At 47.2% G+C, this 15,001-nt stretch overlaps 7 protein-coding genes across 7 annotated transcripts; 3 read left to right on the top strand and 4 right to left on the bottom strand.

Moving 5' to 3' along the window:
• Positions 1-843: 843 nt before the first annotated feature.
• Positions 844-2,851, bottom strand: HD556DRAFT_1415468 (uncharacterized protein). Its single transcript, XM_041304311.1, has 4 exons — positions 2,736-2,851; positions 2,484-2,687; positions 2,239-2,425; positions 844-2,183 (listed from the first exon to the last, which is right to left on the bottom strand). Exons 2-4 carry the CDS (start codon positions 2,681-2,683, stop codon positions 972-974), a joined length of 1,599 nt encoding a protein of 532 aa, XP_041153925.1. The 5' UTR covers positions 2,684-2,687; positions 2,736-2,851; the 3' UTR covers positions 844-971.
• Positions 2,852-3,020: 169 nt separating this feature from the next.
• On the bottom strand, positions 3,021-4,650 carry HD556DRAFT_1053900 (kinase-like domain-containing protein). Its single transcript, XM_041296023.1, has 8 exons — positions 4,319-4,650; positions 4,145-4,268; positions 4,026-4,082; positions 3,789-3,971; positions 3,698-3,728; positions 3,609-3,646; positions 3,109-3,559; positions 3,021-3,055 (listed from the first exon to the last, which is right to left on the bottom strand). The coding sequence occupies exons 1-7, from the start codon at positions 4,339-4,341 to the stop codon at positions 3,314-3,316; spliced, it is 702 nt and encodes a 233-aa protein (XP_041153924.1). The 5' UTR covers positions 4,342-4,650; the 3' UTR covers positions 3,021-3,055; positions 3,109-3,313.
• A 764-nt stretch (positions 4,651-5,414) lies between these two features.
• HD556DRAFT_1300192 (uncharacterized protein) lies at positions 5,415-7,020 on the bottom strand. The gene is made up of 6 exons (XM_041299463.1): positions 6,921-7,020; positions 6,751-6,870; positions 6,679-6,692; positions 6,212-6,627; positions 5,717-6,158; positions 5,415-5,636 (listed from the first exon to the last, which is right to left on the bottom strand). The coding sequence occupies exons 1-6, from the start codon at positions 6,958-6,960 to the stop codon at positions 5,523-5,525; spliced, it is 1,146 nt and encodes a 381-aa protein (XP_041153923.1). The 5' UTR covers positions 6,961-7,020; the 3' UTR covers positions 5,415-5,522.
• A 559-nt stretch (positions 7,021-7,579) lies between these two features.
• HD556DRAFT_1248274 (uncharacterized protein) lies at positions 7,580-7,801 on the top strand (the record flags this gene model as incomplete). Its single annotated transcript, XM_041298762.1, has 1 exon — positions 7,580-7,801. A coding segment is annotated over one exon (222 nt), but the record flags the coding sequence as incomplete, so codon positions are not given.
• A 2,515-nt stretch (positions 7,802-10,316) lies between these two features.
• HD556DRAFT_1053828 (uncharacterized protein) lies at positions 10,317-11,524 on the top strand. The gene is made up of 8 exons (XM_041296022.1): positions 10,317-10,399; positions 10,448-10,551; positions 10,601-10,741; positions 10,797-10,856; positions 10,907-10,934; positions 10,987-11,044; positions 11,094-11,317; positions 11,372-11,524. Exons 2-8 carry the CDS (start codon positions 10,493-10,495, stop codon positions 11,426-11,428), a joined length of 627 nt encoding a protein of 208 aa, XP_041153921.1. The 5' UTR covers positions 10,317-10,399; positions 10,448-10,492; the 3' UTR covers positions 11,429-11,524.
• Positions 11,525-11,729: 205 nt separating this feature from the next.
• Positions 11,730-13,021, bottom strand: HD556DRAFT_1248299 (uncharacterized protein; the record flags this gene model as incomplete). The annotated part of the gene is made up of 7 exons (XM_041298763.1): positions 11,730-11,948; positions 12,002-12,183; positions 12,244-12,369; positions 12,421-12,496; positions 12,563-12,724; positions 12,775-12,893; positions 12,949-13,021. The coding sequence occupies 7 exons, from the start codon at positions 13,019-13,021 to the stop codon at positions 11,730-11,732; spliced, it is 957 nt and encodes a 318-aa protein (XP_041153920.1).
• Positions 13,022-13,663: 642 nt separating this feature from the next.
• HD556DRAFT_1053603 (Alpha/Beta hydrolase protein) lies at positions 13,664-15,000 on the top strand. The gene is made up of 8 exons (XM_041296020.1): positions 13,664-13,982; positions 14,035-14,190; positions 14,246-14,272; positions 14,321-14,380; positions 14,435-14,488; positions 14,544-14,567; positions 14,623-14,766; positions 14,825-15,000. The coding sequence occupies exons 1-8, from the start codon at positions 13,754-13,756 to the stop codon at positions 14,890-14,892; spliced, it is 762 nt and encodes a 253-aa protein (XP_041153919.1). The 5' UTR covers positions 13,664-13,753; the 3' UTR covers positions 14,893-15,000.
• Position 15,001: the final 1 nt, after the last annotated feature.

Raw genomic sequence — 15,001 nt, 5'->3', positions numbered from 1 at the left:
AACTTGCATAGGATGTTGGCAATGTAGATGCTGGATCTCTCAAAGTCCGCGTGCAAGAGTAAATGTCCCTAATTCTTCGAAAGTTTTTTGTGCGGTGATAATTGCATACAGAAGACTGGGTTATCGGAAAGGTGGTGGAATACTACTGAGTTGAAAACCTCGAGCCTTCAAAGCTATGCCATATGTCTTGCCGGTCTACAGGCCTACAAACGCACAAACAGAAAGATAGGGCAGTTCTGACTGGTGTACTCACTCTGTGATGCGATGTCCCACTGAAGCAATGTGCTCCCTGTCCACATCTTCCACTATATTGTCTTTCCCAAGTTTCATCACCAAGTAATTGCAATTGAAAGTCCCATCCTTGTGCTTATGATCGTCATGTAGGACAAGAAATAGAGCTGGCTTTTTGCACTTGCGATGGATCAAGACTGTGTGCCAGTCTAGGATAGCCGTAGGTTGAAAGAAGTCATCTGGGTCGAGCAATGGGGATTGGCCAGAATAAAACTGTGTAGTTCTGACAGAAAGAAACCCAGTGTATCCGAAGTTCCTGCAGTAAGCAGCAGTGACTACTTGAGTTTTTCCCTTCATGGTGAAGGTAAGCTCTTGATGGTGGTTTAGGGGCGCCTCACACTCCCCTATGTCTGGGAGTCCCTGTCAGGCTGTGTCCCACAATGGCAAATCAATTGTGCTCTATTATTTGTGACAGACTAGTGGGAAGGTGCTAAAGCAGATGCAGGTTCAGATACCGGAGTAGTACCTAGAAGAGTCTTCCGCATCACCATGATCAGATCCCACTCATCGGCTTTCCCATGCACATCAAACTTGTTGACTCCAAGCACACCCGTCATCTTTGCAAATGCGTCTTTCACGGCGAGATTCCATTTACAAGAATCCTATATAAATATACAGACGTTTGCCCTCGCGTGCACGATCTGAGAGTATCTATGTGTTACAGATCCGCGCGATTGTACTTATCCTTTTACTCTACGCGCGAGTCTTTTCAATTTCCCTTTAACTTTCCTCTCGCTACGAACGAGACAGGCCTGTCGAATGAGAACCTGCAATTCTTGTTCCGCCTGTTGCTTCAAAGAATCATCTCCGGGTTCTTCGGCTGGTGCAAATGCCGAGAATAGATGTCCAGCGCCATCATACATGATGTATTTCTCGACCCACTGATTGGCAGCTTGGCAATCGTCCAGTCCTTTGACCACGACGACGACCGGCACCATGTTTCCGCGATATGCTGTATAAAAGACGTGAAACTTCTGACGAGCTGCAGAAGGCTCGTCAGCGCGAACGTAGTACATGAGAAGATCCCCTTCAGGCCTCTTCTCGGTGTGTGAAGATGAAAGGTCCGGTGCAGAAACACGGTGGACCTGGTATGTGTCCCCGCCGATGCGCGCAAAGTAAGGCTTTAAGGTACCACGGATACAGGGTGCGAGCTGGACTTCCTCGACTCGAGATGGGTCATAGATGATGAGAGTAGACGGTAAAGACCTTTCACTATTCCCACTATCACTGATTAAGTTTTGTACAGCAGTCAGACACTGCTTGAACCAGCTGTCGTCGACCGCCCAATCTGAGCAATTCTTAACGAGAAGATTACGCAGAGTTTCAGAAGACTCTTCGATGCGACGGGTGAAGACATCTGGGATGCCTGAGTGTTTGCGAAGCGTTGTAACGCATGCATGGTCTTCGAAATGCATGCCACGAATCGTGAATTCCTTCCCATTGGCATCCCACCAGCTCTCCATGTCCAACTCGTTCTCCAATCCTGTGACGGCGACGACGATTGGGACTTTCTTTCGGCAAATACCAGAGTAAAAAATGTGGTAGTTCCGAAGAAGAGCGCGACGGGCACTCGTGCTGCGCACACAGTATACCAGAAGGCCGATGCCATCCGATTTAGGGCTCATGAGCTCATTCAGCAAGTTCTTCAGGTTTTTCTCCACCTTGGCTGCTGGTACCTTGGCTGCAGTGCCCTCGTTGAGACCCGCAGTGTCAAATAGGACAAACGTCTGGCCGGAGATTTCGACTGTATGACGCTCATAGGCAAACGTGCATCCAGTTGCACTGCTGGATGTCTTCGCTGGTTGTGTTTGCGCGATTGCATTGATGACTGAACTTCTACCTGAACCGCTGTCGCCGAAGATGACAACGTTTCTTTTGAGTGACCGGATCTGCTGCGGGTTATCAATAAGTGTTTAAGTTATGCCGTTCAAGAAGTAGACCATGTACTTTGCTTATTGACGCTTGCGGGGGTGGTGGGGGAGAAGGAGATGGTGGTGGTGGTGGTGGTAAGGATTGTTGTCCCTGCTCTGGGGCCGTTATGCCCCGTTGACTCGAAGCAGACGAGCACAAGTCGAGTGCCTCCAGGTGGGTTTCAAGTACTATTCTCTCGTGAAGGTCAGATAATGCCGGCGAGCTGCAAAGCGACTGCATTTTAACACCCTATTTCATACTTTTTCTGAATGAAAACGCACGGCATGCGAGAAGAATCGCGCAAGTTAGAGATAGAGCTTGACGATGACGACCGCATGAAATTTTGACCAATGTAGAGGGGCTGTGGATAGCGTATCTGGGATTCAGGCTCATCCCGTTCCCAAGCGTACCTTAGTGTCGGTGCATTGAAAGCCGATGAGGAGATGGGTGGCTGTTGCCGACTGTCGTGGAAGGTCTCCATGCGCCTTTTTAAAGCGATTAGTACTTCGTTAAATGGTACTGAACTTCCATACCTAAGCTCCACATCCTGTCCCGGTGAGTGATCCACCTGTGTGTATCGAGAAGGTAAAGGACGAATATCTCGATCGTATGTTCTTCCGCAAGAGAGAGGTGGCGGGGCGTATGAGCTACTCCTTGTCCAAGGAAATGAATAACCAAATGGGAAGATGAAGGCAGTATGTACCTCCCTCGCTCCAATTGTCCCCGAGAAGTTGACGGATGGCCATGCGGGTTTGGTTGTTTGCTGAGGCTATCACTATAAAGTATCACGATGAATGAAGGCACATCATGGAAGAAACTCACTCTTCGATTTCAAGTCCAGTTATACATATGGCTAGCGGGTTTCAGTGAGGCGGACTAACGGGTGAATCCAAAACTAATAAATACATTCAAACACTTCAATAGCCTTTGGGCGATCCTTCGGATTCCAAGACCAGCATCTTTGAATCAAGTCCCAATGATTGTCTAGGATATTGTCGGGACGCGCAGGGTTGGCTTTGTTCGACAGCTCAACGTAGATATGATGCGGTTGCTTCTTTTTCCACGGCCTCTCCCCGGAGATCACCTGAGAAGAGAAAGCTTAGGTTGAAGTTCAAGAAAGATAATGAGATCGCACAAAAAACATGATACCACCGAAAGAATAGATGTCACTCATGAAAGTCGGTCGTTCAGGGTCAAGATCAGAATCGATCCCAATGACTTCGGGCGCACGCCATCGAGGATCCAAGCTGCGGCTCACGGTCGTCATGGACAACTGCAACTCTGCATCTCCTACGACTGTTGCAAGACCAAAATCTATCAAGCGCGGATTTCCTGAACAATCTATAAGCACATTTGCCTGAACTTAACAATGAGTCAAAGATCTGCACAGAGACAACCATACATACAGGATGAAGGTCTCCGTGAACGACGTTCTCCGAGTGCACTTATGTAAACATCAAGAACAAAAATAATGATTTTATAGAAATCGACGAACGATACTGGAGGCCATCAGCAACGCCCTTGGTCTAGTTGCATAAAGTCAGTAAACACTTTTTGATCATGATTGGTATGAGCAGGGGACTCGCCAATCCAACTTTAGCGGAAGCTGTAAGTATTGTAGCTTCCTCAAGGTAGACATATAATGTCCCAGATGGCATCCATTTGGAAACGAGAGCCGGAAATGGGGATTCGATCAAGGCGGTGCCAAGTAGCGGCACAATAGTTCTGTGTTTCAGTCTAAACCACACCAGGAGTTCCCGACGCATTGCCTACATATATCATGGAATTCGGAAGGATGGTCACAATTCAGCTAGGTAACTGACCTTTTCATTTTTCTCTATAGCTCTCCCAAGATCAACCTTGAACACCTTCACCGCGACCTGATGGATATCAGATTGACGACCGATAAGCTTGGGCAAATTGGTGACTTGGTCAGACAGACCTCTGTTGTGCCTTCGCTGGTCTCGATAGTACACCGATGAACTACGCCGAAGGATCCAGATACACATAAAGATGCGAGCTTCAACTTCTCAGAAATCTGAGACGTGAGATCGGCAGGCATATTGCTGTAAAACGATGAAGAGATGGTCAAGGCACATTATGGGAGAAGACTCACTCTTCGGGCGCAAGTCTTGACATGTGGGCTATTACTTTTACAGGTGATGGTCAGGAGTTAGCGAGTGCCACAACAGACTACACAACTTCGCGATGTAATCTTTTCAAGATCATGCGGCGAGGCACTGAGGTTCATCAGAAAGCCTGCAAACAGCCACGTTTGCAGAACATTCTCTGAGAAGGTTTCGTAATGGCAGGTAGTACAACCGCAGTTCGGCTACGGCCCACTCCGATTTGGCGTTGTCCTCCACCTCGGGGCTCAGACAGCAGTTTTTGGAGGCAAAAGGTAGGCTTTCAGGCCGGGTTCCTATGTTATGAGAAACCAGCCTGAAAGGCCCACGATAATATCATACCTCGTTGCCCTCCCGCCGGGCTGCTCGCGTGCTTCACCTCCAGGATGCCTGGATACCTGATACTATCATACCTCACGCTCTCAACTTCTTCAGGTCGATATCAACCCTTAAGTATCATACGGTCAGCACCAGCAATTTTCCAGATCGTGGCATCAGTCTATTACTCAAATTTTCCATAGGCTGATGTGCTTAGCATCAACACCATCGAATTCCAACTGCTCATTCTTTTCCTTGATCAAATCTTTCAGGTTAGGATGGTTATGATATAGAACCAAATCTCTTCTACGGAATGCATCAAGTGCGTACAATAATGGATCCTTCGTTTTCTCTCACATCGTATTCTCAAATTTCCCAGCCACGACCTCAGCGCCCTGGACGTCTCAAAAGACTCAGGCTCACTATCACGAGAACCCCTTGCTCAGCTCCTCCACTTCCACCTGCACCACCTACCACTACACCACCGGCTGCCACTCTTACCACAATCACAACTCGGCTAGGAAACTTACTCTCCTGGCGGCCTGAGACAGGGCTTAGAGTGCTGCCATATTGGCTCCCAACCGTACTTCCGACCGTTCAAGTCTCCAAGGGAGACTTTGAAACGAGCATCTTTCCCGATACCCTCACGCGGGAGAGGCTTTCTGTGCAATCTGCCATAAGATACAGATATCTCTGTGATTGCCACCGACTGCGTCCTTCAGCGTTCTTTCAATAGAATATATCTCCTCCATTCTTACAATACGCCCCATAGTATAAATCGCTGGATTCATTACGCCGTACACAATACAATTATCTTGAACGTAACATGAAAAGGAGAAACTTACCCATCCCCGACATCTAAGGCTCGTTCTCAAATCACAATCCTCCTCCATTTAGTATATACTCAATCGCCGAATGCACGTTTCCGCCAGTTGCAAGGAGTGCCCTGACATTCTGCGATGCATTCGTGAATCCCATATCTTGTAGTTGCTATTTCCCAAATATAAATCCAAGAAGCAAGAGCAAAAACCACATTAGATCACTAGCCACACACAGCACACAAGACGCACCTGCAACTGCACCTGGAAGCGTTCTTCGGGTGGCCGCGAATCTGCGGGTGCAGCAGGAGGCGCACCGAAGCCACCGAATCCGCCTTGACCACCGCCACCTCCAAAGGCTGTTTGCATTTGTGCGAGAGCCGCGGGGTTGAACATGCCGAACGGGTTGGCGCCTGCGCCTGCATCAGTCCCCGCGCCTGCTTGTGGGACAGGAGGGAAAAATGCTGCGAAGGGATTTGGGGCTGGTTGGCCGCCTGTAGGGGAGGTGGAGGGGTTGGAGGAGGGGGATGATGCAGGTGCTGTAGATGGAGTACCTGGTGCCGGGAACGCGGCAGCGCCACCTGCGCCGGGGAAGCCGAATGCTCCACCGAATGGACTGGCGCCTGTACCCCCACCTGCACCTTGGAATGCTGCCGCCATCTGGAGCATTGAGCGGAGAGATTCAGGATTTGATCTAACTCGGATCAGCGTGCATTTCTAGGAGTAGTGGTAGACAAAACGACGTACATCATCTCCCTGAACCTCTCGCTCTGGAATACTTCGCGGACTTGAGGGGCAATGGCAGCGAGCTGAGGGTTGCTCGCAATAATTTGGTCGAGAACAGCGGGATTACTCATGACGCCGCTCATCTGCTGGAGGAATTGGGGATTCTGCATCATTGATTGCATCATGTTAGGATCGTTCGGGTTCAGACCCATTTCTGCAAATGGGTTGAAACTATTAAGGGCACCGTAGCCGAGGTGAGAGTTGAGCTGCGTCAATGGGTCGTGGGGATTCTGGCCGGCTTGCATTGTGGGGAGGGGCGGGACTGGGACTGGGATAGAGGAGCTTTGAGAGCCGGATATGTTTGAGCGAGCGACGCCTTTGACCATGTGGATGGTGTGAGATGTTTGGATTTTATATGTTGAAAGAACATCTTCATCCTGTGCAAGAAATGATCAGTGATCATGAGAGGCATATGCAATAATATGTACCTTCAATACTCGGCCTTGTAGATACAATGTTACTTGAATAAAGGAAACCTCGGCAAATGCATTAACACGCACCAGAGTATATAAGCCTCTGCCGATCAGCCTCTACATCAGACTTCTCTGCGATAGCACGTTTGAGGTCAAGCACAGTCTTGTCAGTACTGATTGTGATTTGCAGCTTGAGCTCGCTCGGTCCTAGTTCTGGTCAATATGTTTCGCAATCACATATTTTGAATTAATCGCACCCTTGACATTTATCTGAATTTCCTGTGGCGTTGAGCTCATGATGGAGGAGGATAAGCGTTGTGTGGGTGCACTGGCACAAGTAACATCATCAAATCTGCTTACTACAGCGCGGGAAGACTCCAGAACCCTCCCGTTTGTTCGGCGACTCGCTCTCATTTCTAAATTCTGATTTACCCTATAGCCAAGCTGAATAGATCTTTTGCTTTGAAGAAATCGCTCATTATTTCTCGTATTTATCCATAAAATCTACATGTATGCTGATTCCATTTTCAGGTGTTCTTTATTGTAAGACAACGCCGGTGGGTGACGCAATGTGCTGTACGGCACGCAGCTCGCGGTTACCAGTTGTACGGATGTATAAATGGTTTGCATGCATTGTCTCGACATCTTTTTATTTTCTCATCCCTGACACAGATTAATGACTCCTCAGCTCAGTGAGCACTGTTTCACCGCTGTCTCCCACTCTGGTACTCCAGTTGGCCGCCGGCTATCAGGAGAAGATCGCTAATACACAGACATATGTACCTGAGCCTACAAACGCATTCAAGTCCAACGGCGCCATACTAGTCTTCGATCCTTTGTTCATCAGCAACCAGCTCATCGTGGACTATTATGTTTATCATGGCGTGCTTCCGTGCAGCAAGTGTAATCATTCCGTTTTGACCCGTCTATAGGGTTCACAGTGCTCGACTTTGACCACTTCTTTGGAGAACCTATCCATGATTGCATGAATATACCAGGCTTCGACAGGCCGGCGTGGATAGAAAGGGCATTTAGTAACGCTAACACTCATACCCGCTCATGGGCTGACGCTGTCGTGACGAAATACGGTATGGCAACCTCTTTTCAATCTCACTATTTACCTTTCAACTCCCCGTAGGCTCAGGCGTGAAATACTGTGGATATCATATAGATGCAATCGCTGACCCTGCTACTCTCTCCGAGGATCTGACGGAGATCGACGAATAATGTACCTGTCCGTCCCTTCCCTTTTTTCCAAGATCTGCATATTGACCAGTCCGATTGACTAGTCCCAATGCTCTTTTCCTGTGCTGAAACTAATCACACGTTCCCCAAAGAGACACGTCGGAAGGTCGAAAACAGGCTTGTTGAGCAAAAGAAGACATACCACTTCCATATTTTCAGTGGTGAGTCATGAATTTGCTAGATGTGATCAGAACATGGACAATGTGCGTCAGTGGTGTTTTTTCCAACCTTTCCATTCTGGTTCTTGTTCTGACGCACAATTTTCTACTTTCTCCTCTACTCTTGTCCATATTCTTCTTATTAACATGATCCTCCAGGACGGGTCAAGGAAGATTGTCAGCGTGGCATGGCCGCATGGTTCAAGCGTTTCACAACTTAAATGATCAACTCTTAAGATTGATGTTAATGCGAGATCAACGAATCCCAGGACGACGAGCGTGGCATACTACGGTGCGGTATGACGGTACTCATATAGGTATTTTGTCCTTCAACCTCGCTTCTCACCTCCAGTTCTTCAAGCTCTTTGCAATTTGAACAGATAATCCACCGTTGCACTTGGGGTTAACGACTCGGATTCCATCCTGGCTTACCGAATCCCCTAGTACTCGTTGCCAGACACAAAAACGAAGCGTGGACCTGCAAATTCAGCAAGCTTATTCACTCTCAAGCTAATCGACTCCGCGAGTATGCTTACTTCCACGTCATTACATGTGGGCATGGGCCTTCAGGTTGTCAGTCCATCAAAGTGGGACTGAAGAACTCGAAAACGAGCTGGGATTCCAAAAAGAAGTTAGGAGAGTTGGGATTACTGCAACTGTACCTACAAATCTGTAACGTAGGCGGGCATATTTTTCATACGATTCAATGAGCAGCCTGGCAGGTGGAACTTAGCTTGACCACGTAACGGAGAAAATAATTGCAGGAGAAAACGTTCAAAGCACAATGCAACAACAAGAAGCGTGTGAATTCTTGAAATCATTGCCCTGCATTCTCGTAAATCATGCACCTTTCAAATTCATCAAGGCCATATTGTTCCACATCGTCACACGTCCCTGTATGCACTTTCCCCGAGTCTTGGCGCCCCTAGGTGGCACCAGCTGGCACCGGTTAAGGTACCGTACACCCTGGTTAAACACAGCAAATTCGGTTGTCATAATTGAATCGGTGCCCCACCATTTGCGAATGCAATGTTGGGGCCACTTGATTTACTGCATGATGGTAGGTACACATACATACATGCATGGACGTCAGTATTTGATACCACTTAATCTCCAATTTTTCGGTATTGTGAAGTTTTGCATTTGCAGGCGATCAGACCGGAGTCACCGATCATCATCCGCGGGCAGAGTCAGAAGCTCAAATGTGATGATTACGATACGTTCCTGATGAGTCCGAGTCGAACGACTCGGATCCATGTTCCACTCCGTGGGCTCTCATCGCCGTATGTGAAAGGTTTGTTCCAATCTCCATGGGAGCAGTCTCTAGAAGCTTTTATCCATCACACGACAGATTAGTGGCTGTACTGGTATAGTATACAGTACGGATAAAATGATTGCCATCACATTCGGAATCGGTTCTGTCTTTCTCCATGCAGGACCTCCAACTCCTACAGCCTTCTATCGGAAATACGTTTGGAGCACTTTTTATTGGGGCCACTCTTGCAGCATTGTCAGTAAAATATTTGCTCACTATGCAGTCAAGACTAAACGTTGATTATGGTCGTAACATATCTCACGGAACAGCCTCTGGGGTATAAGCAATATTCAAACGTTTCTCTACTTTCAGACGCATAGAGGCACAGGAATAACATTCTTGAAAGTGGTTGTACGTCTTTGTTATCTTGTCTGTTCTTGTCCTCACACTATATCAGGTTATTTTATTTTGGTAGATATCCTTTCGAGTTACAATGGTCGAACACGCCGAGAAGATTATAAACGTTCACTAGGATACTTGATGCTCTGCACCTGGTCTTCATTGTCCATTGCATCCATTATTACTTAGTGACGAATCACGCAAGAATGGGTGCGCTCACAAACATTGTATGGAGTTTTAAAGTGAGTTTTCGAATTTCCTTCTCCTCTGTGCACATGTCACCATCTACTACCATGATACTGATAGGCTCGTGCAGCTTCAGGTCATATGTTATGTGAGTTGTATTTCCTAGGCTCTGTGAGTCGCCTCAGACACACACCCCACAGGCTCTCATCACCAAGGGTGTACAAGCGTGAGTCCGATTTGCATAGAGTTCTATGCAATGTTCGTCATATTTATTTGTCCAGTCTGTATGTCCACCGCCTATGGATAGGTATTTGTCCTCCGGTCAACATTCTGCTATGACTAATGCGGTAAACATAGTCAGCAAGGGCCGATCGAGAGCTCTCCCTATAATATTAATGATGGTGGGTTTATAATCAACGTTCATGTACTATAGTAATTCATTCTGCATATGATCATAATCACTCCTAGTGCATAATCGTGGCCCTCGCTTTAGGTGAGGATGTCATCTGCAAACTCTCTTCGTGCAATCTCGAACATGAAGATCCTTTTAGGTGTTGACATCGGTGAGGGTTTTAGCGTACTAGTCATGGTGCTGCTGCCGTCGACTCATCATCTCCACTTTGACCCAGTCCTTGTTTGGGTATTGTGAGTGAACCATCTGCTCGATTTCTCGTGATGTGCTAACCGTGATTAGGTATCAGTGTCATCAGTTCTCGGACTTGATTAGAGTAGAGTGGGCGGCATACGCGGCTTTGAGCACGGTTACTTTTGTCGATATCCTTATTGCATCATCGATGTGGTATTTCCTCGCTACCTCCCGCACTGGGTTCTCTAGGTAACGAACGACCCGTTGACTGTCAGGATTTGGTATATTGATGCTGAGTGTTAAGAACGGATTCCTTCATCAACAAGCTTATAGCTTACACCGTTAATACTGGCTGTATCACGAGGTATTCCGTCCATCTAGACTATACTATACCTTGATTGATGTTTTGCCCAGTATAGGTTCAGTGGCAACTATAGTCACAGTAAGGTCTAAATAATCTTATTGTCGACCTCGTCTCTGAGGGTCGTTTGCAGTGCGCAGCGATGCCAAACAACTTTATCTATCTTGGCGTTGCATTTTTAGTAGCTAAATGTATGACCACGCATTCTCTGAGGACGGTGCTGACTACTACCATTTCAAGTATACGTCGGCTCGTTTCTCGCACTCCTGAATATGCGATACTACTTGCAGGGCAATGCGAACAATATCGATTCCGTCAACACGCACCGTACGCGCCAATTCCTCTACCGACCAGAGCCGCACATTAGGGTGCCACAAGTGGAGGAGGAACTCCAGGCCTCCCAGGAGAACATATGTAAACATGACGATGAAGCGGATTTCACTCATCCTGTACAGATTGACATGGTTTGTGGTTAATTTATCGAATTTCAAGGAAGAGGACTAAATGACACCCTTTAGCCACAGCCTCCACCGATTGCCATCACAGTTGAGATAAGTTCTTTTTCGTCGGCTTAATAGGTTGTCATGCATGTATATCGTCCGCCTGTCTCTTATAGACTTTTGAGGCCACGGATTATAATATCGATGACTACCTCTGTGCATTCTGATGTACTGCATAGTTAACCTAGGGTTAGGCTCTCAAAATACCTTCAACATCGAGGTTCGGAGCCGAACACATTCGGATCTGTGTGCCAGATACGCTCAGAACTCAAAGGTATGGCTCCCTATAATCTCTTGAAGTATTTAGTGGCCGCCGAAGCTGGTTGAATAGGACAGATGGCTATATGTCTAGATATATACTAAGCTAGATAGATTATTATGCTAATGTATGCGCTTTTGAGTTATCAACCAAGAAGGATGTAGTATCATTTTGCCTGTATATGTCGTGCAAAGACTGCATAGGATATTGCTGCGAGTTTCTGTGTTCTAATCCACTTCCCCCTCCAAGAACAGTTGAGATGTAATCTCGATTGTGCCGACTACTTGTCATGCGAATGAACACCATGTAGAAGGCAATCGAGATGATCGGGACGTTCTAGTTGATCTCAGCTTAGTGATATCGATAACAAATGTTAACAGCCGAATTACCAAGTCTCCCATAACATACAGTCCGTTGTTCGAGAGGATGAAACATATGATCGAGGAGCAGAGCGCTGCAGAGTACAAAATAGCAGCATCTAGGAACACGCGTAATAAAGGCATCTTCCTCTTTGTAGCGCGGATTCCGGAGACCTTACGTTCGCTCTTCCAGATGCGATAAGCTAACAGTCCTAACATCAGGGTAATGAGACCCAACATCGCGCATCGCGCATACGCAAAAGTGTGCTTACCTGAACTAAGCAAATTTGTTGCAAGTGTCAAGGTCATGAACGTCGCGACCAAATGCCCAGTCTTGTTGGTGAAGACATTGTTACTCGACGCTTGCAAAAAGTCATAGAGCGTAACAACACCGAACGCTTCCAGGCAACATCAGAGCACATCACTTCGCAAGTATGATTGCAACAAACCTGCAACTCCACACCACATCATGCAAGGTATAATGATAATCCATACAGATTGCCACACAATATAACATCGATAAATCTTTTGACCGAGGAGGAATTCTATAAGCCGCGGGTTTCAAGCTTGCAGATTAAAATTTGAACCCACCACCACACCGTCGCCAAGCAGGGTTTGTAAGACGAGAATCGCATTCTTGACTACAAGCGTTTCTTCGGAATTGTCTGCAAAAAACGCCGCTGGGCCGCCTGGAAACGTGTCACGATACTTCACTAGTCCATCTTCAATACGAATGATGCCTACGACCATGTGCTTGGGAAGCTTCAGCGAATGTCACTAGATGGAAGCGGCGAGACACTAACCATGGTACTCAGTAAGAACAGGAGGGTGGCAACTGCAACAGCTGGCCGATTGACGTCGCGTGTGCGACGTTTGTAGGTGATTATCCAGATAGTACCTAAAAACATTAGGACTGAAAAGCCTAGAGAACGCTAGCTTGGTGGACATGGGACGGGAAAACTCATTGCAATACACACCATATAAAATGCCTTCTAGCACTGATGACATGATGACAGCGGTATCCAGCGGGATACCTGGTGAAGCGGCCATGACGCAAATACCAATGTCTAGGGATGCACGGCGCTGTGGACACTGGTTAGACGTATTCGGCTCAAGCTTGAGACTCAGGGAGCAGTTAATTGCGACGTACCTTACTGCAGGCTCATCCTCGGCATTCTGAAAAAATAGAAGCTACTTGAAACACCAAGCGACACAAGCGCCGTCAGTAAATTACACATTTCTTGGCCTGTTTCACTGCTTGCCGCCGGGTAAATTCCCCAAAAGGATTGGTCGTGGTAAGAACAGTGACACCAACTTGCCGTCAACTTCAAGTTCAACGTTATCACAAGGCAATCATAAGTTGAAAAAGTAGGTGCCTCGTAGCTTGACTAGCCTTATTTTGGCATTATCGTACTCGTCGGTGAAATAGCCTACAATGCAAGCTTAGCGGCAAGTGGAGATACTTTGTCGAGAAATTTACGCTTCACCTCTGCAAGAAGTCACGTGATATCGCGCGGAATTCAGGGGTGGGTGAACGTGAGTTGGTTGAGCGGCTCAGCGGCCCTAAACGAAATTTCAAGTGCTGCAAAGTGCCGTCTTAGCAGGATAACCAGTACTAGCAAAAACGCCCAGCATCAAAACATAGTATCAGCCTTTGCATGAGACGCCGACACTGGGTGCGTGGAGAGTTACCGAGAATCGCGGCGTGGGACACAAGCTCGAAAGGAAACCACACGATTTGCCCACTTGACGCTTGAAGGCTTCATCTCCTTGCCAAGAGCCATGTCGTCCACACTCGCAGGCCCATTGACAGATCACTGTTTTACTTCAGTCGCACACAGTGGTACACCCAAGGGTGAAAGCATTACCATAGCTGGCGTACCGACATACCTATCTACTCCGCAAGCTTCCGCTGCGTCCGCAGTAGACACTGTCATCCTATACTTCTCAGATGTCTTTGGGCCATTCTATATCAATGCTCAACTGGTTCAAGATTACTACGCTTCCCAGGGTATGTTTCTGTGTGCATAGTTTCTTGGTGTGCGTATTGATTGGGGAGGCAGGTTTCACCGTGGTTGGAATAGATTACTTTTTTGGTGATCCTGTTCATCTGCATCTCAACAAGCCTGGGTTTGATCGCTCAACATGGAGAACAAAGTCTGTCGAGCAAGCGAAGGCTAGCGTCCCAAAGTGGGTGGATGGTGTCAAGGAAATGTTCGGTACGATCCTTCCCAGCATACGTGGCATACCGACATACTAAGCAGCGATATAAAGGAACGAATGTGAAATACTGTGCCGTCGGTGAGTAGGCCAGGTCTTATAAGATTGCTACTTTCATACTGGATCAAGGTTTCTGTTTTGGCGCGCCCTATGTCTTTCAGGTTGCAGCTACTGATATGCTATCGTGTGGTATGTGACGTGTCGTTCTATCTTTGGTGTTCTGTATGTGAAATCATCTACTAGCTGCTGTGGCCCATCCTACGAGCTTGACCGAGGAGCTTCTGAGAGCCAGCAAAGGTAGGTTCCATGTTATACTTCTTCAATGGCAGTATTGACCAAGCTATACAATTAGTGCCCTTGTTGTTCTCTTGCGCAGGTATAGACATGTCTTCCGGTCCTCTGAAGCGTGCTTCACTCATACCACCCCATAGAAACGGACTCCGCATTCCCAGCGACGTTCCGACGACAAGTTGAAGACATCCTTGTGGAGAAGAAGGCGACATACTATTTTCAGATATTCAGCGGTGTATCGCACGGCTTTGGAACAAGGGGAGATCCAGAAGTCGAGACTGAAAGTCAGTGTTTGTCGCCTTTTTCAGTGATATGAAATTTTAATACTCTTGCTCCTGATAGGGTGGGCGAAGGAAGAATGCCAGCGTGCGATGGTAGGATGGTTCAAACGCTTTACGAGTAGCAAGTGATATATGCTGTTATTTCGAAATCACAGACTGTTTCAGTAAATCGTACTCATAAATATTGTGGCTTTACTCTGGATTGTTTCAAATGAGTTTTCAGGGACAGATATTGTTT

Source organism: Suillus plorans (assembly GCF_016647745.1).
Source record: "Suillus plorans strain S12 chromosome Unknown HD556scaffold_92, whole genome shotgun sequence".
NCBI lineage: Eukaryota > Fungi > Basidiomycota > Agaricomycetes > Boletales > Suillaceae > Suillus > Suillus plorans.
Note: the sequence above shows the minus strand (reverse complement) of the source record. Positions and strands in the feature narration are given on the sequence as shown.

What these genes read in the sequence shown, in the direction of transcription:
- HD556DRAFT_1415468 (XM_041304311.1), bottom strand. Translation starts at nt 2,683, where the DNA reads ATGGAGACCTTCCACGACAGTCGGCAACAGCCACCCATCTCCTCATCG. An exon ending in CGCGATTCTTCTCGCATGCC is followed by an intron (nt 2,426 to 2,483) that starts GTGCGTTTTCAT and finishes GTCGCTTTGCAG; the next exon opens with CTCGCCGGCATTATCTGACC. An exon ending in CGCAAGCGTCAATAAGCAAA is followed by an intron (nt 2,184 to 2,238) that starts GTACATGGTCTA and finishes GATAACCCGCAG; the next exon opens with CAGATCCGGTCACTCAAAAG.
- HD556DRAFT_1053900 (XM_041296023.1), bottom strand. Translation starts at nt 4,341, where the DNA reads ATGTCAAGACTTGCGCCCGAAGA. An exon ending in CCAGCGAAGGCACAACAGAG is followed by an intron (nt 4,083 to 4,144) that starts GTCTGTCTGACC and finishes GATATCCATCAG; the next exon opens with GTCGCGGTGAAGGTGTTCAA. An exon ending in CTATAGAGAAAAATGAAAAG is followed by an intron (nt 3,972 to 4,025) that starts GTCAGTTACCTA and finishes TGATATATGTAG; the next exon opens with GCAATGCGTCGGGAACTCCT.
- HD556DRAFT_1300192 (XM_041299463.1), bottom strand. Translation starts at nt 6,960, where the DNA reads ATGAGCTCAACGCCACAGGAAATTCAGATAAATGTCAAGG. An exon ending in AATTCAGATAAATGTCAAGG is followed by an intron (nt 6,871 to 6,920) that starts GTGCGATTAATT and finishes GACCAGAACTAG; the next exon opens with GACCGAGCGAGCTCAAGCTG. An exon ending in GCTTCCAGGTGCAGTTGCAG is followed by an intron (nt 5,637 to 5,716) that starts GTGCGTCTTGTG and finishes TTTGGGAAATAG; the next exon opens with CAACTACAAGATATGGGATT.
- HD556DRAFT_1053828 (XM_041296022.1), top strand. Translation starts at nt 10,493, where the DNA reads ATGGTGCTGCTGCCGTCGACTCATCATCTCCACTTTGACCCAGTCCTT. An exon ending in AATACTGGCTGTATCACGAG is followed by an intron (nt 10,857 to 10,906) that starts GTATTCCGTCCA and finishes TGTTTTGCCCAG; the next exon opens with TATAGGTTCAGTGGCAACTA. An exon ending in CAGTGGCAACTATAGTCACA is followed by an intron (nt 10,935 to 10,986) that starts GTAAGGTCTAAA and finishes GGTCGTTTGCAG; the next exon opens with TGCGCAGCGATGCCAAACAA.
- HD556DRAFT_1053603 (XM_041296020.1), top strand. Translation starts at nt 13,754, where the DNA reads ATGTCGTCCACACTCGCAGGCCCATTGACAGATCACTGTTTTACTTCA. An exon ending in AGATTACTACGCTTCCCAGG is followed by an intron (nt 13,983 to 14,034) that starts GTATGTTTCTGT and finishes TTGGGGAGGCAG; the next exon opens with GTTTCACCGTGGTTGGAATA. An exon ending in TGGTGTCAAGGAAATGTTCG is followed by an intron (nt 14,191 to 14,245) that starts GTACGATCCTTC and finishes AGCGATATAAAG; the next exon opens with GAACGAATGTGAAATACTGT.